The sequence below is a fragment of the Aspergillus novofumigatus genome, assembly GCF_002847465.1.
Source record: "Aspergillus novofumigatus IBT 16806 chromosome Unknown P174scaffold_3, whole genome shotgun sequence".
Classification (NCBI taxonomy): domain Eukaryota; kingdom Fungi; phylum Ascomycota; class Eurotiomycetes; order Eurotiales; family Aspergillaceae; genus Aspergillus; species Aspergillus novofumigatus.
The window spans coordinates 1,194,035-1,218,983 of record NW_020194276.1 but is presented as its reverse complement, the minus strand read 5'-3'; the positions used below and the strand labels follow the sequence as shown (position 1 = coordinate 1,218,983).

General features: G+C 50.4%; 9 protein-coding genes across 9 annotated transcripts; 5 read left to right on the top strand and 4 right to left on the bottom strand.

Moving 5' to 3' along the window:
• Positions 1 to 1,730: 1,730 nt before the first annotated feature.
• Positions 1,731 to 3,419, top strand: P174DRAFT_367154 (aldehyde dehydrogenase family protein; the record flags this gene model as incomplete). The annotated part of the gene is made up of 4 exons (XM_024822153.1): positions 1,731 to 1,792; positions 1,865 to 2,645; positions 2,716 to 3,136; positions 3,190 to 3,419. 4 exons carry the CDS (start codon positions 1,731 to 1,733, stop codon positions 3,417 to 3,419), a joined length of 1,494 nt encoding a protein of 497 aa, XP_024683798.1.
• Positions 3,420 to 3,512: 93 nt separating this feature from the next.
• P174DRAFT_449661 (uncharacterized protein) lies at positions 3,513 to 4,608 on the bottom strand (the record flags this gene model as incomplete). Its single annotated transcript, XM_024828866.1, has 3 exons — positions 3,513 to 4,150; positions 4,217 to 4,492; positions 4,540 to 4,608. The coding sequence occupies 3 exons, from the start codon at positions 4,606 to 4,608 to the stop codon at positions 3,824 to 3,826; spliced, it is 672 nt and encodes a 223-aa protein (XP_024683797.1). The 3' UTR covers positions 3,513 to 3,823.
• A 2,491-nt stretch (positions 4,609 to 7,099) lies between these two features.
• On the bottom strand, positions 7,100 to 9,672 carry P174DRAFT_502600 (Zn(II)2Cys6 transcription factor). Its single transcript, XM_024831105.1, has 5 exons — positions 9,119 to 9,672; positions 8,856 to 9,061; positions 8,375 to 8,763; positions 7,721 to 8,317; positions 7,100 to 7,664 (listed from the first exon to the last, which is right to left on the bottom strand). The coding sequence occupies exons 1-5, from the start codon at positions 9,477 to 9,479 to the stop codon at positions 7,220 to 7,222; spliced, it is 1,998 nt and encodes a 665-aa protein (XP_024683796.1). The 5' UTR covers positions 9,480 to 9,672; the 3' UTR covers positions 7,100 to 7,219.
• A 2,362-nt stretch (positions 9,673 to 12,034) lies between these two features.
• P174DRAFT_449659 (putative nonsense-mediated mRNA decay protein Upf3) lies at positions 12,035 to 14,089 on the bottom strand. Its single transcript, XM_024828865.1, has 2 exons — positions 13,672 to 14,089; positions 12,035 to 13,615 (listed from the first exon to the last, which is right to left on the bottom strand). Exons 1-2 carry the CDS (start codon positions 13,920 to 13,922, stop codon positions 12,118 to 12,120), a joined length of 1,749 nt encoding a protein of 582 aa, XP_024683795.1. The 5' UTR covers positions 13,923 to 14,089; the 3' UTR covers positions 12,035 to 12,117.
• Positions 14,090 to 14,222: 133 nt separating this feature from the next.
• sitA (TOR signaling pathway phosphatase SitA) lies at positions 14,223 to 15,979 on the top strand. The gene is made up of 4 exons (XM_024823998.1): positions 14,223 to 14,533; positions 14,600 to 14,990; positions 15,045 to 15,376; positions 15,425 to 15,979. The coding sequence occupies exons 1-4, from the start codon at positions 14,380 to 14,382 to the stop codon at positions 15,712 to 15,714; spliced, it is 1,167 nt and encodes a 388-aa protein (XP_024683794.1). The 5' UTR covers positions 14,223 to 14,379; the 3' UTR covers positions 15,715 to 15,979.
• A 206-nt stretch (positions 15,980 to 16,185) lies between these two features.
• On the top strand, positions 16,186 to 18,418 carry P174DRAFT_439817 (putative phenol 2-monooxygenase). Its single transcript, XM_024826903.1, has 5 exons — positions 16,186 to 16,736; positions 16,795 to 16,952; positions 16,979 to 17,675; positions 17,732 to 18,075; positions 18,126 to 18,418. Exons 1-4 carry the CDS (start codon positions 16,224 to 16,226, stop codon positions 17,924 to 17,926), a joined length of 1,563 nt encoding a protein of 520 aa, XP_024683793.1. The 5' UTR covers positions 16,186 to 16,223; the 3' UTR covers positions 17,927 to 18,075; positions 18,126 to 18,418.
• A 24-nt stretch (positions 18,419 to 18,442) lies between these two features.
• Positions 18,443 to 19,452, top strand: P174DRAFT_439816 (NUDIX hydrolase). The gene has a single exon (XM_024826902.1). It carries the CDS (start codon positions 18,637 to 18,639, stop codon positions 19,303 to 19,305), a length of 669 nt encoding a protein of 222 aa, XP_024683792.1. The 5' UTR covers positions 18,443 to 18,636; the 3' UTR covers positions 19,306 to 19,452.
• P174DRAFT_386447 (putative dipeptidase) lies at positions 19,353 to 20,961 on the bottom strand. Its single transcript, XM_024823304.1, has 3 exons — positions 20,708 to 20,961; positions 20,445 to 20,657; positions 19,353 to 20,392 (listed from the first exon to the last, which is right to left on the bottom strand). Exons 1-3 carry the CDS (start codon positions 20,928 to 20,930, stop codon positions 19,470 to 19,472), a joined length of 1,359 nt encoding a protein of 452 aa, XP_024683791.1. The 5' UTR covers positions 20,931 to 20,961; the 3' UTR covers positions 19,353 to 19,469.
• An 856-nt stretch (positions 20,962 to 21,817) lies between these two features.
• On the top strand, positions 21,818 to 24,181 carry P174DRAFT_367193 (flavodoxin and radical SAM domain protein; the record flags this gene model as incomplete). The annotated part of the gene is made up of 2 exons (XM_024822156.1): positions 21,818 to 21,842; positions 21,900 to 24,181. 2 exons carry the CDS (start codon positions 21,818 to 21,820, stop codon positions 24,179 to 24,181), a joined length of 2,307 nt encoding a protein of 768 aa, XP_024683790.1.
• Positions 24,182 to 24,949: the final 768 nt, after the last annotated feature.

Below are 24,949 nucleotides of genomic sequence, written 5' to 3'. Positions count from 1 at the left end.
AATAAGGCGTGACTTGGTACTGGACTTTATGATAAATAGCTAATGTTGACACATGTCGTCATTGTACACGAAAGGCCGATCAGTCTAGGTTCAGCATGCCAGCAGAAAAGGGGACCATAACCTCTCTAGGCATCAATCGTTTTTAAGGGGCAGTCTACCAGGGCATTGGACAGTAGTATACGTTTATGGAGCATATTGCCCAGTGTAGTATCAACTCGTATCACAAGGCCCTTCATGCAGATCAGCTAATTGAGCGACGTCTAGAACTTGTGTTCCCAAACGCTTCTCAAGCTAAGCTATTACCCCTAGACTATAATTATTGAAGGTCTGCATAGGTTCTAGGTTTGCATATGGTTCAGGTTACTATAGGAAGCCGATGCATGGCTCTGTAGGGGCAGCGAACATTGAAAGGCAAAGTTATTTAGAATCAGAAGTTGACCAAAACCAATAGACCGACACTCTGGAGGGTGATGATCGGGATTCGAAACCGGGAGACGAAGCTAGAATATGACATTAAAGCCTCGTGAAGGACCTTATTGGCAAGAACCGTGCCCTGACACATCATAGAGGGGTAGATGTAGCTCTGAACAGTTGAACAGCTGTAATCTTGCATTATTATTCCGCATCCATTATCTAGTGTCACCTTAGTATTCATGATCGCCATTTGTTGCCTAGAACTTGAAGAAGTGGGGTTAAGGTAGGTTTCTTTGCTGCAGCTGGTTAGTCTCGCCTTGCCTCGGCTGTACATTTCCCGTTTTAAGGTGGCCGCTAGACCCCTTGATGACGCTGTGCATCCGAGGAAACAATCCTATTCGGAGCAGTGAGCGATGAGCACAATGATTGGCGTTTGGTCTTCCTGCATAATGCCTTTGTTCTCCCAAGTTTTATGACAGGAAGAAAGTATCCGTGCTCCGTTTTAAGTCCGTTGGGAAGCAACCCAACCCGACTGTCTGCCCTCGGTGCATTCGTGATCTTCTCCCCGAGGCCTGGAACAGTTTCGCTGCGCATCTTGCCTCGTTCGGTAAAACTTCCGCCCGTCAAATCTTCTAGGGGTCCGTAGTATCATAGTATGCAGTAGACTAGCGTGGAGAGTGGTAGACGTTCAGTCCAGATAACAATGGACGTTATCGATGGAGTTCTGCCATTAAGCTTCATTTATGTAGTACAACCTTCAACACATCCCGTTGTGATCCCGTCGGTAATTACGAGAGCTATCCATTGCCGGCGAGCATACTCTGTATACCTTCATTGCTCCCCTATCTGCCATTCTTGTTCTCCGTGTTGTCTGTTTAAGATTCACCAGAAGAGGTGAGCCCAGTTTCTCGGGCGAAAATCTCTCCGCCGGACCAGAACAGACGTTGTGCTGAGCAACCAAAGCTAGAGACCACTAGGGAGCTGCAGGACTCCACCTCTTTACCCCATTGCAGTTGATATGCGACTTATGAGTGGCACAGAAAACCAAACGGGCAGAGGCAAAACAGCAACCCCGCGCAAGAGCGGGGTCCCAGGAGGAGTTCCTTCGATCCATGCGGCAATCTTACTGGATCCTGTTACGTGTCGCCTCCCATGGCTTCCCCTCGTTCCCCTTCCCCCTTGCCCCTCCTCCTTACCGGCAACAGCTCCATACAGCTTGCCGTGGTTAACTCTTTTCCCTATAATAAGGAGTGTCTTCCCTCTCGTCCTGACTCTGTGATACCCCTACTCCTCATTAATCGTCATATCCACCCACCATGTCTGACCTTTCCGCCACTATCGAGACTCCCCAGGGCAAATATGAGCAGCCCTTGGGTTTGTATGTTTCCCCTGCATTCTATCGTCACTTCCTCCGTTTTTTCATGTCGTTCTAATTGCTCCTCGTTTCTAGGTTCATCAACAATGAGTTCGTAAAGGGTGTTGAGGGCAAGACCTTCGAGACCATTAACCCCACCACCGAGAAGCCCATTGTTGCTGTCCACGAAGCTACTGAGAAGGATGTCGACATTGCTGTTGCCGCTGCTCGCAAGGCATTCGAGGGTCCCTGGAGACAGGTTACTCCCTCGGACCGTGGCCGTATGCTTACTAAGCTGGCCGATCTGATGGAGCGCGATATCGAGACCCTCGCTGCTATTGAGGCCCTTGACAACGGCAAGGCCTTCAGCATCGCCAAGGGGGACGTGGCCGGTGCTGCTGGCTGCATTCGCTACTATGCTGGCTGGGCTGACAAGATCCACGGCCAGACCATTGACATCAACCCTGAGACACTCAGCTACACTCGTCACGAACCCATCGGTGTCTGCGGTCAGATCATTCCCTGGAACTTCCCATTGCTGATGTGGTCGTGGAAGATCGGTCCTGCCGTCGCCACTGGTAACACCGTTGTCCTCAAGACCGCTGAGCAGACCCCCCTCTCCGCCCTCTATGCCGCCCAGTTGATCAAGGAAGCTGGCTTCCCCCCGGGCGTCATCAACATTATTTCTGGCTTCGGTCGTACTGCTGGAGCTGCTATTGCTAGCCACATGGACGTCGACAAGGTTGCTTTCACCGGTTCCACCCTTGTTGGCCGTAACATCCTTCAGGCCGCCGCTAAGAGCAACCTCAAGAAGGTGACTCTCGAGCTCGGTGGAAAGTCCCCCAACATTGTCTTTGAGGATGCAGACATTGAGAACGTAAGTTTAACCCCATGTGCTCCCCGCCTCGTTCAGTGGTTTCTAACATTGACTTTTTCGCAAATTATAGGCTTTGAAATGGGCGTCCTTTGGAATCTATTTCAACCATGGCCAGTGCTGCTGTGCGGGATCTCGTATTCTTGTCCAGGAGTCGATCTACGAGAAGTTCCTGGCTCGATTCAAGGAGCGGTCAGAACAGAACAAAGTCGGCGATCCTTTTGATCCCCAGACATTCCAAGGACCTCAGGTTTCGCAGCTTCAGTTCGATCGCATCATGGGCTACATTCAAGACGGAAAGCAGGCTGGTGCAAGAGTTGTTACTGGCGGAGAACGCCTTGGTGACAAGGGATATTTCATCAAACCCACTATCTTTGCGGATGTCAACGGCGAGATGAAGATTGTTCAAGAGGAGATCTTCGGCCCTGTTTGCACAGTGCAGAAATTCAGCACCGAGGAGGAGGCCATCAAGCTGGCTAACAGCACCAACTATGGTAGGTGTATCCAGATACCCAGCTTGCTTCACCCATGCTAATCTCATGCACAGGTCTTGCCTCTGCTGTCCACACCAAGAACATCAATACAGCAATTCGTGTATCAAACGCCATCAAGGCTGGAAGCGTCTGGGTCAACAATTACAATATGATCTACCCCCAGGCACCATTCGGTGGCTACAAGGAATCGGGTCTTGGCCGTGAACTCGGCTCTTATGCTCTTGAGAACTATACTCAGGTCAAGACAGTGCACATCCGGACAGGCGATTGCCCGTTCCCCTGAAGCAGTGACACACTGCTCGGGAGTTTATCTGATTAACGAATTTTTTTTGTTTATCACGTTCAGACTCAAAATGCTTTCAAGGATGATGACTCTCAGATAGTGACATTTAGTCCTTTGAATGATAATTAGCGATTCCCAATCAGCTGGACTCGTACCTAGATTGAAGCCGCCTTGTTTAGTTTGCATTCCTTGTAGCAGTAGTATTAGTTCACTAGAAGTATGACTCCATGGCAGACATGCAGCAACTAAAGTCAAACCTTTTCACCGTAAAATCGTACAGTTCGGTCATGCCAATATCACTTATTTGTTTCAAGACTCCGCGAGCACCAGTATGAGCTACTATACCTCATACCCCATCCATCGAAGGACCGTCACAGCAAAGAACAAGCACAGCAACGACGTCTTCACCACCTCAATCTCCTCTTCATGGCGCCGCAACCAATTCCGCGCCCGTCCCACCCACACATACCCCCGTCATCCCTGATCGCAGACCACAGCCCGGGCAACCCATCCAAACTGCTCGAATTCCACTCCCGCTGATACGAGCGCAGCTGGCCCTTCTCCACCTTCTTGGCGGCAAAATGCCCGAGCGTCTCGCGGTCTCTCAGGTACGGTTTTGGCTCGTGAGTCTCCGGGTCCAGTTTGAGAGCCAGTTGCGGCACCCCGAACCCGCAGGACGTTTGGACCTGCACAATACAACTCTCAGCGATGGTTCCTCCGACCCAGTGGTACTGTACCCGTACTCAAATCAAAAGATAATGGTGTAAATAACACTTGCAAAAACAGAGTAATCAAACCTTATAAACATCCAATCGGATAATCGCCCTCGCTCCAGGAACGCTCTTATTCCCCATGCGTCCGAGATACGTCGCAAACTCAGGCTGATCCCACTCTATCACCGAACCAGTACAGAAGAAGCGCAGGATGCGCGGCGCCGCGTCAAACGAGCAGAAGAGGACCGTTATCCGGCCGTTTTCTCGCAGATGGCAGATGGTCTCGTTGCCGGATCCTGTTGCGTCGATGTAGGCCGCTTCGTTGGGGCCGAAAATGGCGAACGAGGCATCGGGGAGGCCCTTGGGTGAGAGATTGATGTGTTTGCCGCGGAGGGGGCCGAGGCTACGAAGAAGACGCTCTGGCGGAGGGCCCAGTCGTGGAGGTCTGAGGTGATTGAAGGGTAGAATTTACCCATGGTGTTTGTTGATCGATGAGACCTCGGATGTTCGTACGATACTCCGTAGGTGAGGTGTTAATAATGACAGTCGATAACTAGTTAATGAGTCACCGGTCACCTGGCTGACACAATGCAGGGATTCGTATTCGGAGTCGTACACAGACTCCATACGAGGATACCGCTTCGCATGTACAGAGTACATCTTACTCCTGCCTCCACAGCTTAACATATCCAAACAATCGCCATTATTGGAGGTTTATTTTCTTAGTCGCATCTCTGTACACCGTAGTCATTATGAAATCTTGTATTCTGCTTCCAGTGAAACTTATGTCTCCGACCACAGGGTTTCCAGGCAGGGCAGGTGTGTATCCTCCGGAAAGGAGCCATCTTCTTGAAAGCTTTGGATCTCGGACGACCTTTGATGGTTAGTAACAAGCTCCCATATATCATTCTCTCGAAAATGAGACTGGAGTCTTGTCCCTCCACCAGAGATGCTTGGTACTGGGTTACTGTCGTGTCGGGGTAGAATAATCCGAGGCATCTCGCGGTGCATTACTCCGTACCCCGAACGATCCCCAACAGTTTCTCCTCATCCAGTGGTGTCTTCATCTTGGGTGAAATCATACTTGTGACCTTGTGCAGAGATGGTTAAAAAACTGAACTGATCGAATGGATCAGGGTCTTCGCTTCTATAGACATACAATACCGCTAGGCTAAAAGGGAGTCCGGACGATGTACTCGTCAGTCTAGGGTTACATATCCAATCTGCCGCAGGGACTTGTTACGGAACGGTCTCTGCGAGATCATAGGATTTTCTCAGGAAGAATAAATGTACACTCCCCTGATCGCACCATGTCACCTCAAAGGACGAAGGTATAGCCAAGATATTACCCCAAACTTTGTTCTCGCATGTACTCCTATCAGGCATAGACTCGATAAAGAGGGCCGGTATAGTCACTAAGTAAACAGACACAACAACAAGCTCCCGCCACAGAGCTCTTCCCAAAGGGATAATTGACCTCGTCGACCGGGAGTAAATTCGACCGTTTTCATAAGGAACGACGATGCTCGAATCGATGTGCAGACAAAGAGATGGAGGATAAAGACCCGTTCGGGCGCAATCTTTGCGTTGCTTTTGAGAATTTTGCTTCCCATCTCTTCAGCCTTCCATTTGAAATAACCAAATGGAAAGAGTATTGCTGCATACTAGCAAGGCGGCTTCGCATGCTACGGCACCCGCGTTGAGGTCGAGAAAGGGCTATGACCGAAACAGATAGGGGGTTGTTTTGAAGAAGTCGAGGTTGGGTTCTTTATTGATAGGCGCATACCATCTGCCTCTACATTCAAAGAAGTCAGGGTCCGTCAAACAATCGAAGAAATCAGGGAATATAGGAAGCAACGTACCTCCCGTAGGCTTCATCGTTGCGAGGTGGTACGATAGAACTCTCTGGTGGCTTGTTCCTTCTGAAAAGGCGTTTTCAAGCTTTGCCAGGCTTTCCTTGACCAGTGGCCTGGTGGCAATCGCACCGGGGAACACGAGACTGGTATGTCTCGACCGTAACAGGCGTATTGATCGGAGTCTGCCCCATCGAAACATGTAGTGGTAATCTTTTGCGGAGTATAGAAGCTTTTTCCGCCTCTGCGGATTGAAAAGAGGACAATAAGTCGACAACCGAGTCGGAGCCTTTTTCAAAGGCCATAACGGTGTTAGAGAAGCATTTGAGGGGCTTTCGGTAGCTCTTCCGTTGCTCATGGGTCAGCGAAAAATGGCAGGAGAATGACAGGGCTACTAGGGAGATGACTTTGTTAATGAATGAGAGAATATGAGTGCTCAAGAGGGTACCCTGGTGAGGAATGGGACATGGGAGGAGAAAACAGGTTTGTTCTTACTGGGACGTTTGTCAGAATGTACCTTCCATATCCATATTAGCAGCCATCAGAAAATGCCTGTCAGTTGGAGGCAATAAGAATTGAATGACAGTTTCAAGTGATAAATATTGTTGGAAGGTTTATTTTCTCATTGACCAGTCACTCACTTCCATAGTGAAATTGCTTGGTTGCTTGAGAAGACTAGCGAGGAACGCAAGAAAGAAAAACATGATGACAGAGATGTATAAAGTGGAGAATACATCAAAGAATAATTGACTCAGTAAGAGGTAAGTCTTGAGAGTCTCTGCGGCCTGGGGACAGTAGTAAGGGATTCTGTAGTAGGAGGAGAGAGTCTGCCTGAGGTATTTATGGGCCATATGCTTAGACAAGTATTCACCATAAGTTTGCTAAGTAGATATGCTACAGCTTATTCACTTTCCTGGACTTAGTAAAAATAAAAGGATAAGACTTAATAGCAGCGTACACAAGTAATATGGAGTGTGACCACTCTATGAATGTAAGGTCTCTCAGTCACATCCTTTGTGGCAAAAAAAGCTATGATTTCCTAAACAGGTCAAGATGAAGCCATCTGTATTTCATAACTCGGTAGGTATGCAAGCATGGAATATGGAGCATCATCAGCATACAGATGGCGAGAACGGCATGCATAATACCAAATGACAGGCCAGATTAAACAGATAATTAGCAGTATGGACTTGATACAATGCAGTACTCACACTAGTATATACAGAAGATACATTCACAGTGGGTTCATATCACTGGTTCTGTCCTGCAGGGGAAGTGTTTCTTCTGTGAAGGGGAAGCTATCCCAGAACGGTAGCTCCATGCCCTCCCATTCCAGAGGGACACTATTCATATCAAAGGGACTCGTCAGTGTGGCTAGATTAACTGTGACCGCGCCATCCGTCTGGCGTGATGCCCTACGGCCATTCAAGCTGAAAAGCTTGCTCACATATTGGCTCTTGCTGCTTTGATCCTGGTTCGAGAGTCTTTGGCGTTGTTCGGCGATAGCGTTGCGGAGGAATGAGAGTATTTCGTAGTAGTGGCCCGCTTGGGCGGACTGCTGGGAGAACATGTGGAGGATGTCGATGGCGCCAGTGAAGGCTTCTTCGAGGTCGGGGTTTGGGTCTTTTTGCGAGAAGAGCGAAAATCCGACGACGAGAGCTGCAGCGAAGATGAAGGCTCTAATGAAGAGAGCCATTTAGCTTGTGCAGTACGCTAAGTCATGTGTATAACTCACTTCAGGATGCACATGTTTCCTAGAAGTAGATGGGAACGGTGAATCTCCAGACAAGTTTGGAGCATGTAAAGAGCCGAGTCTGTGCAGGCGAGAGCCAGCCGGGAATGCACGGGGTTCTCTGAGAAGACGTCACCCAGATTTCGTTCAGCGAGGCCGTCATGTACTCGGGCCAGCCGGACACCTAACGTTGATATCAGGAATGGTCTCGTCACAATGATGATGGCAAAGTGGTAGGAACAGGCAATGTGTAGGCTGCCTATGACCCGGTCCTGAGCAGCAAGACACTCCTGTTCTGTGCCTGGAGGTGCAAGCAAGGACTCCGGTAGACCATCGCTCCAACGCTTAAGCTTCTCCAGTATCGACTCGGCGACCTGCGCCGAGGCTGCCTTTTCGCTGTACAAGCGGGTGATCGTCTCATCCAGGATTTGCGCGAGATTAAATAATGCCACCAGTCCTTCCTCGGCAAGATCATTGCGCTGCAGTGCCTCAGTGATGCTGGCTCCTGTTTCCGAGCGGAGTGAGGCGGTTGCGGGCGGTCGTCCGAGGATGGAGCTGACGAGGAGATCCAGGTTGCATAAACTCATCCAAACACATGCTCTATTTCATAATCGTGCATTAGCGGGGGATGATATCACAGTGAAACCATGGAGGTACCTTCTCTGCTGTTCGTTGACCGATAGCGAACCAGAGACATCGATGTGTAGACCGAGTGCCACAGCTGCTCGAGCGGCCACCCCAAGATACATGAAAGCCGCATTTCTGCGGCACGCGCCGAGCATGTAGAACGACATTAGCAGAAACAAGCACACCATTTCCAGGCTGGGGTTCTCCAGCAAGCTAACGAACGCCCGGCGTTGCCCCCTCGCAAAGAAGAAGTGCTCGATTTGCACTTTCGTTGGATCATGCTTATGCGACTGTGCGCCAATGGCAATCATGACGTCGAGTAGAGCTGTTGTATGTTGTGCATGGCCGGTGTCGCAGCGCCGATTATGTAGAAGCTGCATCAATTCGGATTCCGGCATCAGATAGAGGAAGCCACTTGTCTGTCAGGCAGAGATGATCAGCGGGGGTATTTCTGAATAACTCGACGACGGACCGGCTTCAATAAGTCTCAGGCGGCTCTGGTATATCTTACCGCAATCTGGTATGCTCGAAGCAAGGCTTGACGCTGTTGGAGATCCAGCTGGTCGTCAAAGTCCGGCGAGACATTCTTGGGCGGTTCTGTTTCGAGCATATCTTCAAGTTTAACATTGTGTGAGAACTGTGACGGGCCTATGTGTTGGGTGACCGTGTCTCGTAGTAACTGCAGAAAGGATAGCGACGCTGCTCTGCCCACATAGACTGGATAGCATGTCAGCCCAGGTGTTTGAAAGTGGCGTTATCGACTGCCACACATACCTCTTTCCCCTTGCAGGCTACGCAACATTCTAGGACGCGTTTTGTGCGGCGCTTCCGGAGAGGCCGATCCCTGGTCTACAGGGTTCGCGAGCGGCGCATGACGCTGGGAATCTGTGGAAGGCAGTACCTGGGACGGCGTAATAGCAGCAACAGGTCCGCTTGGCGCATCCGGCGTGTTGGGTTGCCTTGAAGCTGAGAATGACTCCCTTCGTCTGCTTGGCATACACGAATGCGCCTGTCCCTTTCGGATGCAGTTTTGGCATGGGAAAGATCCGCTACATCTCCTCTTGGATGTTCTGCAGAATAGACATGCCTCGTATGCCCGCAGACGATTGGCGGGATGCACTTTGGGTCGTGCCATTGCCGATATCAGTGTTTAGCATAGATGCAGGTCCACATGTTCATGTCGTTGGAAGTGACGCGGCTGTCGAAATAGCTTCAAGACCTCCGATATATTTTATTTCCAGCTCTGCAGGGGAAGATAAGGTCTCCCCGCATCTGAGCCATGCTTTATTATGCGGTCTATCGGTTATCGTTGCCGCTGAAAGTCCCGGCATGTTTGGATTGGTCAAGCGACCTCCATGTGGGCGGGGGAACGTGTTGATCTCCAAATGTTCCCCCTTCCGACGTCCGACGTCCAACTTCCGATACATAAGTCTCGTGACTCGATGTGTCTTAGGGCTTCCTTGATATTTAAACCGACTTCAACTAGATTCAGTTAGGCATATGGCCATCATGATTGGTAGAATCAACTATAGAGGAACATTGCAATCGAGGTGTGGGTGGGTTCTCCATAATCGAAGACATATATGACAGCCAGACTGTGTAGTAGCAAGATATATATACTTGCACCCGATACAGGCCCCAACAATCCTACAACTCACACATCACTCAACTTTCGCAGGATCTAGCTTGTTCTTCGGTAATACAATAGAGGCGTACCTCAATAACATGATTATTCAAGGTAGGAGTAAAAACTGGATTTGAAGAAGCTCATGAGAAGGTTTCGCGTTCTATGGTGGACATCAGGGGATATTAATCTATTATCATAGAACTAATTTAGATCTTTGGCCCTTTGGCGGAAGGGATAAATCTTTCTTTTTTTCGCTCGTTTCTTTCCCAGACCACCTTCGGGTCACACGTTCGAGACCTGGATCACATAATCCAAGAGGAGTAAAAAAAGAATGTCGAGGCAATCTCAAAAGTTTATCATCACAATAAAAGTCGTCGGCGACAGGACGCAGCTGATGAGAAGGCAGATATTGCAATCCGACCACTACTCGACTTGTCTTGGAGGCAGCCCGCATTGATTTTGGCACTATACGCCTTACTGTCGAGTGTCGGGCCGTCCAAGAAGCACTGCTTCGATACCGAAAGATCTACGTATCTCGTAGGCTGCATTTTGCAAGCTCGAGCATCTCAACATGGATGCAACCATGAGGAGCTCAAGTCCTCCATACGAATTGCCAGATGCAATTGATAAGCCACTTATATGGAGTAGTGAGTGTAGCCGAGGACCTCTTATGTTATTCTCCCGGAGTCTTGTAGAAGTGATACTTCGACCCATTGTCATGGAGGCCATGGGCCTCAGACAGATATTGGCTGGCATTGGATGAATGGAGTCTACAGTATCCCTAAGCTTGTAATTCGGCTCTCTGCTTTGATGGAAAGCTTAGTACTCCATATGTGCAGGTGTTCGACTTCGGCATGCCGAAATAGGTAAGGAGACAGTCGGCAATGTGATCAACATAACAGGCCAGCCATAAGCCGGGAAATAATAGGCTCGCGTGTCGTTTGACCCGTCTGGCAAAGGCAGACCAACAGTGAACGATCATAATTGGCCACAGTAGTTTTGTTTTCTCAGAGAAACCGAAGTTTATGACACGTCGGATTGTAAGGACCACTGACAGCGTGTCATTTTGCTCCAATACTCCGTAAGTCTTGCCTCCAACTGCAATGGGGGTATTATATGAGTTCCCGTTTGTCATCGCATCCTCATGAACTTGCTCAACGGCCACTGACAAGCCGGTATTTGAGAAGCCATCCCTGATGTTGAAATTTTACACTGGAGCCCATTCACCGGTGAGCTCGGCGACAGTCTGGCCAGCGGAGCGGAAAATCTTCCACCAACTCTGATTGGACCAGCGGACAGACCCACCGAGCAAACCAGGCAAACAGAAAAAATTTCGCTTGAGGCTAGCGCACTCGCTAGCGCCAGGACGCAAATATAAAAGGCCCCGAAATCCCATTCATTTTGGAAATCAAGCGACTCTACGTATGTTCTCCCCCTCCCTACCTTTGGGAAAACCTCTCAACTGCGAGTCAAACATCTTGCTAACAGCTCTGCCACAGTTCAAAGAATCACTTTAGAGTAGACGTCCCACCTCTGAGCTCTTCTAAAGAGCCACAGAATCTCCACCCTTGCTGATGACTGCTATGTCCTCGATGCCCTAAAGTGAAGCCGTTCTTACTCCCGCCTCGACCTTGCTTCGTTCCGACGCTCTGAACGACTTGTTGCAAAACGAGCTTGTTCGGGCTGTTGGATGTTGCTCTGGTCCAGGGAGTGGTGATGATCTTGACCTTGTCCTGACGTCTAGACCTCGGTCGGTCGGACTTGGTGGGTGTCGAGGAGGTCTGAAAGGTGTCCCTCTTTTTTACACTTTTATGTTGGTGTAATCAAGTGATCGGAGTTTGCTCAAACCTCTTTTTTCCGTTGCTCAGATTAGATAGAAAAGAATTCTAATTCGTTTGGATGAAAACCTTGCTCTCACACAGTAAACGTGAATCTGTAGATCGCTTGATATTTGACCATTCTGCAAACACAATCGCTTTTTGCTCCCGTATATATGAGTGCAAATTCAATTCTGCCTTACTCTCGGTCGCTCTTGTGAGGCTTATGGTAAACTTTCGATTTGATCAGTCATAAAATTTTGCTTTCATTTAAGTCATCAGATGGGTATCACTACTCCGTAACATGCAACAATCAGTTCCTGCATTTCTCATTTCGTCTCCCCACCGGTCTTCCCACTAGTTGTGTTTGAACTGGAATTTGCTCCGCTGCTCTTCGAACCGCCCTTGTTTCTGGATCCACGGCCTCCACGCGGTCCACGAGACGAGGACGGTGTTCCTGGCCCAGATCCCCCATCTGAGCCCTGCTTGGCACCACGACTGCTGTTGCTGTTGCTGCCAATATTCGGGGCGGATTGCTCGCTTCGTCCCTTGCCGCGAGTCTTTTCTGCACCAGGATTGACCTTGCGTTCAAGCACGACGACTTGACTCTGCGCGACCGTGACAGGACTAGCGGCAATTGCCTTCTGAAGACCATCCGGTTCTGCAAAGTCGATGTAGCCAAATCCCTTCTTTTTGTCAATCTCCACTTTCAAGATCTTTCCGAAAGGCGCAAATGCCGTTTCAAGTAATGGTTCTGTAACTCCCTGTGATGGATTAGCGTGCTTGAGGAACGCCTGTGTAGCCGTAGGTGAAGCGATTGGCGCGGCTGGCTTGCTTTTCGCTGATTTCGACTGCTTCGGTGCGGATGGAGCGCTCGTAGGGGCTGAATTTGGACCAGACTGAGCACGGGAAGACGCGGACTCGCCAGATGGAGGTGTAGCATTGGCTTTGGTCCTTGGAGTCCCTTGTTGCGATGGTGACGCGGGCTTCCCAGACTTAATATCCTTCTTGCCAGTATCTGCGTTAGCAGCAGCGTCTGGCTCTTTCTTGCTCGAGTCCGTCTCTGTAGAAGCGCCTTTAGCAGCCCTCCGACGGCCGCCTGAAGGTGCAAGACCCAAGTCTCGCTGAAGGATCTTGGCTGCCGCAGCGACGTTACTACGCTCGCGTTTCCGTTCAGTTGGAGCAGGCTGAGAACTATCTTTGCTTGTGTTTTGGGTAGCTGCTGGTTTACCAGCTTGCTTAGCAGCAGCGTTGGCGGCCCTGTTTGCTGCTTTCACTGCCTCTTTCGTCGCCTTGTCTGAGGTCCTAGACTTCTTCTCTGCCTTGTCTCCTGTTGCTGCCAGGGCGACATCCTTGTCCGGCCGCTGCAGAAGTTTCTTCGCTTGTACCTTCTCCGACTTGGACTCCTTCTCGCCCTTGGCATGTCTCGAGGACTTGCTGGAGGCCTCTTTGGCTTTGTTGGCCTTCTTTTCCTTGATATACTGCACGAGAGGCGTAGTGGTAACGGTTTCCTTCTTTTCTTCGGCATCGGTAGGCGTTTCAACGGTGGCAGGTTTCGTAATAGGCTGAGTCAGACTTTCGAGGAATGCGATGAATTCGGGATCTTGATCAATGGTACCCTGGCGGGCATCCTTCCGCACACGGCTACCAGGAATTTTGGCGTAGGGAGCGAACTCAAGAGACGGTGGTCCCAAGAGCACGGGATCATTGAACGTGTTGCGAGCGTCTAGGAATGACGTTTGTCGGACTTTATCTGATAGAGGTGCAATATGCTCGCTGGATGTAACATGGATGTAGGCGCGGGAGGGTCGAGAAGGTTTGGCATGGCTGTATCGATGTCAGTTGAAAGAGGCGCTGATGTGATCCGAAGAGCTGGCACTGACTCTTTGGATACCTTGCCTGGCTTGTACTGGTACCAGTCGACTTTTCCTGCTCCAACCATCCACTCTGAGCCCAAGACATTTTCGAACTCGGATTGGGTTAAACCCGGCGGTAACCGTCTCACGAGCAATTTGAGTCGCGGAGCAGGTGGCTTCGGAGCTTTCCTGGAGGCTGTTGATGCATTCTTCTGTGTTGCAGCTGCAGGAATCTGAAGTACACCCCCTGTTGACTTGCCATCGGAAATCTGCGTCATGATGAACAGTTATGAGGGGTGCGTGGGATCTACGCTCCGACTGGGGCGCGACGAAACGTCAATCCCTGAGAATGAAGACGCTGCGTACGATCTGATATTCAAGAAGTCGGGGTAACAAAGACTAGTGAGGATATAGTGAAGGTGAAGTTGGTTCTGAGTTGTGGAAGACATACCCTCCGGTTCAAGATGAAAGCCAGCGAGTGAAACTACGGGACACGAGGGCCGCCAAGCACGCGACCCTGCACAGACAATCAGGGCCCAATTTCCTGCGGGGAAATACGTTCGCGCAAGTAGACTTGTGTTGCTTTCGTCGTTGTCCAGATCCTCCGCCGTGAATTAACTATATCAAGAAAGTGGTCTTTATATTCCGATTCTGCTAGCTCTCTAGCTTTTCTAAAGCCTCTCATCAACTCGGTCGAACTATCCCTTCGTCGCTTCCTTCATCCACACCCGCACCATGGTGGACAGCAAAATACCTGAGCCGGGACCAGCCAAACTAAAGCGCAATGCTGGTCCAGACGAATGGCTGGAGGCAGCAAAAGATTGCAAGTATCTGTCAGAACAACACATGAAGCAGCTTTGCGAGATCGTCAAGGAGTACATGATGGAAGGTGAGTCTGCTCAGGGGATCAGGGGATCAAGGGATACACTCCGGCTCTAACAAAGTATTTCCGAAGAATCAAATATCCAGCCCGTATCGACACCGGTCACGGTTTGCGGCGACATCCACGGCCAATTTTACGATTTGCTTGAGCTTTTCCGGGTATCGGGCGGAATGCCCGACGGGTCTGAGGCGGAGGCCCCGAAGACGCAGTCAGCTGTCATTACATCGGACGATATCGAACCTCCCTCCACGATCTCAGATCCCAAGCTACGAAAGAAGCTGAGAAATGCCACTGCGCCGGAGGGGGAAGGCGAAGACTCGAGTGCAAGCCAAAGAGACCGGTCCTCGAGCTCTGGGTCAAGAGATGTCGAGCTCAAGCGGAACTTTGTGTTCTTGGGTGACTATGTCGATCGTGGATACTTCAGTCTGGAAACCCTGACATTGTTACTGTGTCTCAAAGCCAAGTGAGTGTTTGCTCTAACTCTCTCTGTCATATACTAGTACTGACTTCGCTCTAGATACCCCGACCGGGTAACACTTGTTCGCGGAAATCACGAGTCTCGTCAGATTACGCAGGTATACGGGTTCTACGAGGAATGCTTTCAGAAGTACGGAAATGCCTCCGTATGGAAGGCTTGTTGTCAAGTGTTTGACTTCATGACATTGGGTGCCATCATCGACGGTAGAGTGTTGTGTGTACATGGAGGATTGAGTCCAGAGATCAGGACCTTGGACCAAGTTCGTGTGGTTGCCAGAGCCCAGGAGATTCCGCATGAAGGCGCCTTCTGTGACCTTGTGTGGTCAGACCCAGACGATGTGGAAACATGGGCTGTCAGCCCCAGAGGAGCCGGTCAGTTTTGTGTTCATTGATGCCAGGTCATATACTTACCATCCCTAGGCTGGCTGTTCGGTGACAAGGTGGCCGACGAATTCTGTCATGTCAACGACTTGACATTGATCGCCCGAGCGCATCAGTTGGTGAATGAGGGCTACAAATATCATTTCGCGAACCAAAATGTGGTTACTGTGTGGAGTGCGCCCAACTATTGTTACCGATGCGGAAATCTAGCGTCCGTCTGCGAGATTGGTGACGACCTCAAACCGACGTTCAAGTTGTTCAGTGCTGTCAGCGACGACCAACGACATGTTCCCGTATCGCGGCCGGGCCGCAGCGAGTACTTTTTGTAGAATACCTTTTTCGCGCATCTCCCTTTTGGCATATTTTCTGAGAATTCCGGGAGATACCTGATCCGCATCGACGCTGGCGTCCTAGCATACTTGATGGTCTGTCTTATTTGCCAGTGTGGGCAGTGATGATGATTTATATAATGATCTTAGACACCGCTAACGAGACTTTCATCTTTTGGGCCCAAGAGGGCAGCATGATTACTCGCTCCATCAGCTTCTATGCTTCCACTTTGATACCTTGCATGCCGTGCAATAGACTGTATCCATCCAATATACTCTCGTTCCATGTCGTTATGCCGGTCCTCTCTGATCTCAATGTTGATTGGCCGGCACTTGACCGAGGCATCATCTGCCGAGGGCCCGGGATGCATCCCGAACTTACGGGATGCGTTCCGGCCCTGGGTCCGAGTATACCATAAAGAAGCAGACCATGGCCACAAAATCCGGGGAAAGGGTTCTTCTCCAGATCAACCCCTCTTCCCCTACTGATCCATACTTAACTCATTCCAATGTCCGAGAAAGTCGATGTGCTGATCTGCGGGAGTGGATCCGCAGGCCTCTGCGCAGCGACATGGCTCGCGCGGTACGGCATCCGGTGTAAGGTGCTGGAACGCCGCGACGGGCCCATGACGATGGGCCAAGCAGATGGTGTGCAGTGCCGGACCGTTGAAATCTTCGAGAGCTTTGGTATCGGTGAGGAGCTGCTACGTGAAGCGTACCACGTGCTGGAGGTCGTGTTTTGGGCAGATGATGGATCTGGTTCGATCAAGCGTACTGGTCGGACGGCGGATACGCAGCCGGGTCTGTCGCATCAGCCGCACGTGATTCTTAACCAGGCTCGGATCAATGGGCTGCTGATCGAGAAGATGCGGGAGTGGAATAACCAGGAGATCGACTATGGATACACTGTCACCGGTATCGAGGTGAATAGCCAGCTGGCGGCAGACCCGCAGGCGTATCCAGTCAAGGTGACTGCTGAGAAGAACGGGAAGACTGAGACGTTCGAGGCTAAATATGCGCTTGTATGTCATTCTCAATTACTTCTATTTCTTGCGATAGAGCAGTCTCTGACGTCTCTAGGCTTGCGACGGTGCTCACAGTACCGTTCGGAAAGCACTCGGCTACAATATGATTGGAGACAGCACCGATGCCGTCTGGGGTGTCATGGATATGGTTCCTCGCACCGATTTCCCCGACATCCGCAAGAAGACCACGATCCGCTCAAAAGCAGGAAACCTGTTGATCATCCCCGGGAAGGTGGCAGTCTGGCTCGCTTCTACATCGAGCTGCCGGCCGGCACAAAGCCCAAGGAAGTCAAGCTTGAACATCTCCAACAGGCAGCAAAGAACATCCTCAGCCAGCACACAATCGAGTTTGTCGAAACTGTCTGGTGGTCTGCGTATTCCATTGGCCAACGCCATGCAGATTGCTTTCACAAGGATTACCGCGTCTTCCTTGCCGGCGATGCTTGTCATACGCACTCGCCTAAAGCTGGTCAGGGCATGAACGTCAGCTTGCAGGACGGGTACAATATTGGCTGGAAGCTAGCTACTGTTCTGAAAGGATTGGCGTCACCTTCCCTGTTGGAGACATATGTCCTGGAACGGCAGAAGGTGGCGATCGATCTGATCAACTTCGACCGTTATTTCTCCAAACTCTTCTCCTCAGGAGGCCAGACTTCTCCCGCTGAGTTCCAGGAGGGGTTTATCAAGGCTGGCAAGTATACAGCTGGAATGACGGCGCGGTATGACCAGTCACCGATCACTTCCGACGTGGACGAGTCAGACAAGCTTTCGACGAACGTTGTCGTTGGTATGAGACTGCCCAGCGCTCAAGTCGTGCGCTTCAGTGACTCGAAGCCCATGCAATCAGCTCAGTCGCTCAGTTCTGACGGCCGTTGGCGAGTGATGGTCTTCATTGGAGATATCAGCTCGGCCGAGACTAGGACAAAGTTGAGAGCTGTAGGTGGCGCTCGCCTTAGTGATGCCTTGGATGAGTCTTGTTGACCTCATAGTAGATCGGTGACTATCTCGGCTCAACAGAGGGTCCTATCCAGACATTCCGCCCCAAGGGAGAAGATATCGATAGTCTTATTGAGCCTATTCTGGTGGGTCATGGCAAGCGCCATGCCGTGGAATTGGAACAGATCCCCGAGTGCTTCTACCCTGTGACCGGAAAGCATCAAATCAAAGGCGGGTCTCGAAGCTCATAACAACCTCCATAAGATGTGCTAACGATCGTCAGACCTTCACAAAATCTACTACGACGACGAGAGCTATAACAAGGGTCATGGCCACTGCTACGAGCACCTCGGTGTTAGTCCCGAGAAGGGCGCAATCGTGATTGTCCGTCCAGATCAATGTGAGGATCCTAATCGTCAATTTGAGTAGCTGATGCTAATTCTTGCCCAGATGTATCTGCCGTGATGGGCCTGGATGACTATGCGCAGATTGGGAAATTCTTTGCGGGTTTCCTGATACCCCAGCTGCCTGGAAGCAGATTGTGATTGACTTGATTATAGCAAATCATATGGCAGTGACATTTTCCGACTTGTATATAGTTTTGTATGAGCCCGTATATATCAATGATGGCGAGCAGTAGGCGACTGCTTTGTATTAAGAGCTGATCTATTAAGATGTGGGGTATCTGGGTGATAAGAGCTTGACCACCCCGCATTCTCGTCGAAGGATGACTGTTTTTTTTCCGGATATTTGCATCATCTGAGGCTCAAAACCTGAAAAATGTAAATACTTCTTCCTGTACCATCCGGAAGTTTGGTCGAGTCCGCGTTCGTATAGCCTGAGTCATCCGACCTCCAGCTAAGAACAAAACGACCGAGGACTTATCTTTCAAAGGGTCGAGACCATTAGCTCGTCCCGAAACACATAAACATCGCACTATTGTCACACATCGAAGACCAAGATGGCGCAATATCCTGATTTCATCGTCCCTCCTCATCTCGCCCAGTACAACGTCCCTCTGCCCGAATTCGCCGCGTCAAAACCACACCTGACAGATTTTGTCGTCGGGGGACTGGTATATTCTCACTCCGTCGAAAAAGACGATGACGCCGCCGAATCGACAAGCGAAGAGCCAGTTACGCGCGTTCTGCTCCTCCAACGCGCCGCCACCGACTCGTACCCCGGTCACTGGGAAGGAGCAGGAGGGATGTGCGAGCGCACCGATGCGACCCTGCTAGCCGGTGTAGCGCGCGAAGTCTTCGAGGAGACGGGCCTCCACGTTTCCAAATTCGTCGATCTAATTGCGATTGACGAGTGGTCGCGGATTTTGCGGGATGAGTTGCACCGTGTAGCCAAGTTCACGTTTCTGGTTGAGGTGCATGAGGCGAGTGGGAAGGCAGGTGTGCCGTCCGAGGATGTGGTGGTGGGAGTTGCGCCGGAGCGCTGGGAGGATGGGGTGAAGTTGGAGCAGGCTGAGCATCAGGCGTTTGAGTGGGCGATAGAGGAGGAGGTGCGTGAGAGTTTAGAGTCGCAGGGCAAGTATAAGTTTCTGAAAGATCAAGGTTGGAATTTGTTGAAGGGGTTTGAATTGCTGAGGAGGACTACATCGGCTGAGGGGAGTCGAGGATGATACTCTAAACCCAACGGCCGTCTGAGGCTCGAAATTCGCCATCGCAGGTTTTGTATATGATGTTACCATGTCTTATGTGCTATGCTGCATTTCCTGATCCTGTTACATGGCTTTTGATACGCAGCCTTAGAAATGACCAAAAGAAGATGAACCTGTTGCCGCCATCAAGCAACGTAGACTATATTGTCTTCCACCGGCAAAGCTCCTTCAGCTTGCATCTGCAGGGCGACCTCGTCGACTCGCTTCCATACGCGCAGTAGGTTACCCCCTGCGACCTTGGCAGCATCCTCATCACTGACACCTCGTCGTAGAAGCTCTGCGATCAAGTCGGGGAATTTGGACACATCCTCTAGACCTCGAGGAACGGTCGGGATACCGTCAAAATCGCTACCTAAACCAACATGTTCAAAACCAATCAGACCACCAATGTGCATAATGTGATCCGCAACTTTTCCAAGAGTAGCATGCTCCATATCAGTCTTTGGTAGCTCATCGGGGTCGTCCGACGCAGTACACGAAATGAAGCCGGGCGCGAAGTTGACCATAACCAGCGAGTCTTTTGCCTTGACGAGTTCTAACACATCGTCGGGAACGTTGCGAGGATGGGGACAGATCGCGTACGTAGAGCTGTGACTATATATCACTGGCGCACGACTGCCGGACCAATTGTCCTTACCGGCACCAAGGACGTCTCGCATTGTGTCCACACTGACGTGAGCGAGATCGACTATCATGCCCATCCGGTTCATCTCATAGACTAGATCCTTTCCGGCTTCACTGATCCCGTGCCAGTGCGGAATAGCTTTTCTGAGACTGCCGTGCTGTTCGGTCAAAGCGGCATCCGCGTAACGATTATGGCAGTTGTGTGTCAGTGTGGCGTATGACACTCCAAGGCTATAGAAATTTCGCAGGAGAGCCAAGGAGTTACCGATAGAGTGCAGGCCCTCAATTCCGTAGGGAGAAATGATCTTGCCATCAAGGAAAGCTTGAAGAGCGGTTGTTCCATTCGGAGGTAATGAAAATGTGTCAGGGTAGGCCTTTGCTAGGCGCGACATGAGGTCGACTTGCTCAAATGTTTGGCGGACGCCTGTTAATCAGTTTAACAGTGGGTCTGAAATCCAAGGACTCAGAATGCCTACTCGTTGTATAGGTTGCATCGGAGAAATCCTCCCAATTCTTAGGACACTCGACATACACACTCCAAAAGGTACCGCCGACTTTGCCCTTAGAAAGCCGCGGCAGGTCAACATGACCTTTGAGATTTCCTTGGGTATAAGGAACAGTGAAGTTGTCCGCATAAATCTTGTTGTTGAAAAAAGCCCGAATGAAGATTGGAAGGTCATCGTGGCCATCTTTTTAGCCGTCAGTATACTCGCGCGGCTAGACTAGAAGAATACTGTACCAATCAATGGAGTGCCTGACAGAATCTTGTCAACTCTCTGATCAATGCTAAGAGGCGCGCTCAATCGGGGAGACACCGTCGTGAAAAAAAGAAGGCATGCCAGTATGAACGTCACAGCCAAACGTCGAAGATAGCGAGCAAAGGACGTGCTTTCGGAAATTTGAACTTGTTTCTCTTCATCATTTGAGAAGCTCCCAAGGAATTGCTTCTTCTCGACGGACATCTTGCTAAAACCTCTGATGATAAGCCGTAGAGGTCAATCGATATCAAGAAGATCGTGTCAAAGAAATCGGGTACTCTCTCAGGAGTGACAGCACTAAGAGGCGAGGCTGGCTGGGCTGACAAATACGATCGATACCACAGAGAGTTGACGATTCCTATCTTCATGCAATCATACCATGACGCTTTCCTATCTTCCATCTACACCAGAGGAATCAATACGCTCTCACGGATAATTGATGCAGGCCATCAGTGTTTGTGCAATTCAGGTCGTTAAACTCCTTATCTCAAGTCTGAGGTTGACTATCAAGGGACGGAGGCATTCGTTAGGTTGACTCATCATGCAGCGAACGTATATCTGATCTCGGTTGATTTTGTCCTTCAAAGGACGAGGATAGCAAGAACATATCGATTACTGTTTATTATTTTTCTATTTCGAAGTATAAATTGAAATTTTCGAAGTATAAATTGAAATGATCCTTCGGGTCCTGATTCCTGCCTGAGGTGTCTACCTGTAACTCAGCAAGCACAAAATGCGGCAGCCAATCAGAGTCCATCTGAATGGGAAAATTTATCCTCATCGAGCGTCCGACAGCAAACCTCCTTGATCAAAGGGGCTCTTGAAAGCTGAAATATCCAGTTAACATCGTCATTTTGTGCAAGTATTAGTCGACTGGCTCACTTCCATCTCTAGTTAAATGGAGCTGCTTACAAACTGAGGGACCCGATTCGTGCCCCTCTTGGCTTCTCCGCACTTGGTCCGATCGCCGTCCGTCAATCAATTTTATCCCGCCTACTCAAATTTCTCTCCGCGAATGCGACTACATATTCACGCGACCGCTTAAAAAGAAAAGGACTTGCACTGCTATTTATCGATTCTTTGGAATCATCATGGCGGAGCACTCCACGGCTGAAGGTTTGACAAAACGAGACCCTCCCACCAATATCATGCTGACTGATAGTTCGTTTATAGGTCTTTTGGCCTTCTGGCACTCGTACCGTCTACTGTTCCTGGTCGCTCTCTCAACCGTCTTCGTGTGTTTACGATTCTACCGCAAACTTCAATCCAGAACGAAAACCACTGCCTCGTCTTCGGTTCCGCCATCGCCCCGAAGCCAATCTCCCGAAAAGTCAGAGAAAGGCGTCTCGCTTGAGAGCAGCAACAAAGCAACGACACAGAAGGCTGAAGGGCAACTCGCCGTGACCAACAGCCCAGCAAAAGCCAATTCAGGTCCGAAGAGAGTTACCGGTAAAAAGCCATCCAAGGTTGCTGGACGACGAGGACAAACAGAGGATGCGGAGCCCCTCGCCTTTATCCAACCCATCGTCTTTTACGCTTCTTTGACTGGGAACACCGAAAGATACGCCAAAATACTGCTGGAGGAATTGCGCGCTGCGGCGCAAAAGCGGGCTGATTTGCAGGATCGCGAGCGTGGCCTTCTACCTCCTCAGATTCACGACCTCTCCTACATCGATCTCGACGACTACTTCACCTCTGCACCGAAGCCTCCGCCTAACTCACCCGGTACACGCTACGTATACTGCTTATTGATCCCTACCTACAACATCGACAGTATCCTGAATACTTTCCTTGACCATCTTAACGAGACTCATAATGACTTCCGCATCGACACAGGCCCTCTGTCAAGTCTCGCCGGTTACTCTGTTTTCGGATTTGGTGATAAGGAAGGCTGGCCTACCGAGGAGCAAGGCTTCTGCTCTCAAGCCAAAGAGCTGGACAAATGGATGGCCAAACTAACGAGGCGGAAACGAGCATATCCTTTGGGATTAGGTGACGTTAAAAGTGACGCTGAATCCTCCTTGAAAGAGTGGTCTCAGGGATTGCAAGACATCCTTTTTGACATTCTCAAGAATGGTGGACTAGGAGAAGGCGTACCTGGCAGTGGTGATCCTGTTGAGAGTGACGAGGAATTGGAAGATGAAGACACAGACAAGGACAATACTCAAAACGTCATGGACTTGGAGGACATCAAGTTTGGAGGTGATCAGAACGCGGCCGGGTCACCAATCCCCGTGGATTTTACAACCACAGGAAAATCTTCCTCTGGTCAATCAACCGAGAAGGAGATGGTTCCCAAGACATCACCCACCTACGCTGCTCTAACAAAGCAAGGCTATACGATCGTCGGGTCTCACTCCGGTGTCAAGATCTGCCGTTGGACTAAATCTGCGCTACGTGGTCGAGGTTCATGTTACAAGTACTCCTTCTACGGTATCCGATCACATCTTTGCATGGAGGCTACACCGTCGCTGTCTTGCAGCAATAAGTGTGTCTTCTGCTGGCGCCACGGTACGAACCCAGTCGGGACTACTTGGCGTTGGAAAGTGGATTCTCCGGAATTGATCTTCCAGGGAGTCAAGGAGGGCCATTACAAGAAGATCAAGATGATGCGTGGCGTTCCTGGTGTGCGAGCCGAGAGATTCGCAGAGGCCATGCGCATCCGACACTGTGCCTTGAGTTTGGTCGGCGAACCAATTTTCTATCCTCACATCAATGAGTTCCTGGACATGCTGCACGACGAACACATCTCAAGCTTTCTGGTATGCAATGCTCAACATCCTGATCAGCTCGAAGCTCTGCGTCGCGTAACTCAACTATACGTATCCATCGATGCAAGCAACCGTGAGAGTCTACGGAAGATCGATCGTCCTCTGCATCGGGACTTCTGGGAGCGCTTCCAACGTTGCTTAGACATTCTACGGGAGAAGCGCCATGTCCAGCGCACTGTTTTCCGTCTTACCTTGGTCAAGGGATTCAACATCGATGATGAAGTCATCGGCTACGCAAATCTGGTGGAAAAGGCACTTCCATGTTTCGTCGAAATAAAAGGTGTAACATTCTGTGGCACAAGCACCACTGCTGGAGTTGGCTTGACCATGCAGAACGTACCTTTCTACGAAGAAGTTGCCCAGTTCGTCACTGCTCTCAACGCCGAGCTGCAGCGCCGAGGCCTGAAGTATGGCATCGCCGCGGAGCATGCGCACAGTTGCTGCGTGCTGATTGCGTCGGAACGGTTCCACGTCAATGGCAAATGGCACACTCGGATCGATTATGATCGATTCTTCGAGCTTTTGGAGAAGGAGAAGGCCGATGGCACGTCTTTTACCCCCGAAGACTACATGAGGGAAACCGAGGACTGGGCATTGTGGGGTAATGGTGGTTTCGACCCGAACGATCAGCGTGTATACACCAAGGGCAAGAAGAAGCATATGCAGATCACGACAGAGCCTTGAGGAGAGATGGTCAACAGTTCTGCCAAGAATTACATGCCTACTGAGGCCGCCTGACTGCAGTCCACGTGAAGTATGGTTGCCCGCCATGCTTCTCCGTCCGCAGGACAGTTCCAGCAGGACGATAAGCATACCGCAAAGGCGTCGGGCTCTGGCGTCCGGTTTCGTCAGCCTGAGGCAAGTACGTCACGGGAACCCTGAAGTAGCGACCGCTCGTCCGGTAAAAATCCTCGAATTCAAATAACCAACCTTTTCCCTGCAGCCTTCTATCTGTCGCTCTTCCCTTTCTATATTCCCACCGCAAAGAGACAGGTCCCGTTCCTCAGCAACGCCAGGAGCACCTCAACACACAGACCCAATGCAGATCTCATAAGAAAGCATTGGTTGAGCCAACTTTAATCAGGCTAATCATGAAGGTGGTTGGGGTCTGAGACTTATGGTGTATCGATTGGGCCTTGTCATAGATTTCCATTGGACAGAGGTGGGATTCACCTACAACTGATGAAAGGAGGGCATACTGGAGGGGCTGTAGAGTTAGATACTCCCACAACTTCTAGTAACTAGCTAGTTGGCCTAGAAGCATGAATCACAGTTGGGATTCTGTATTTGCGGAGTCAGACAAAGCATCTATCACAATGACGGCGCTGGGCCGAGGACCGGGTGGCCCACTTAATAGTGAGATTCTAAACCTCTACGACCAACACCGAAGGCTTCGCGGAGGTATCGCGGATCATGTCTGAAAGTCTGAAAGCCACAGGTGCAGTCGTTCCT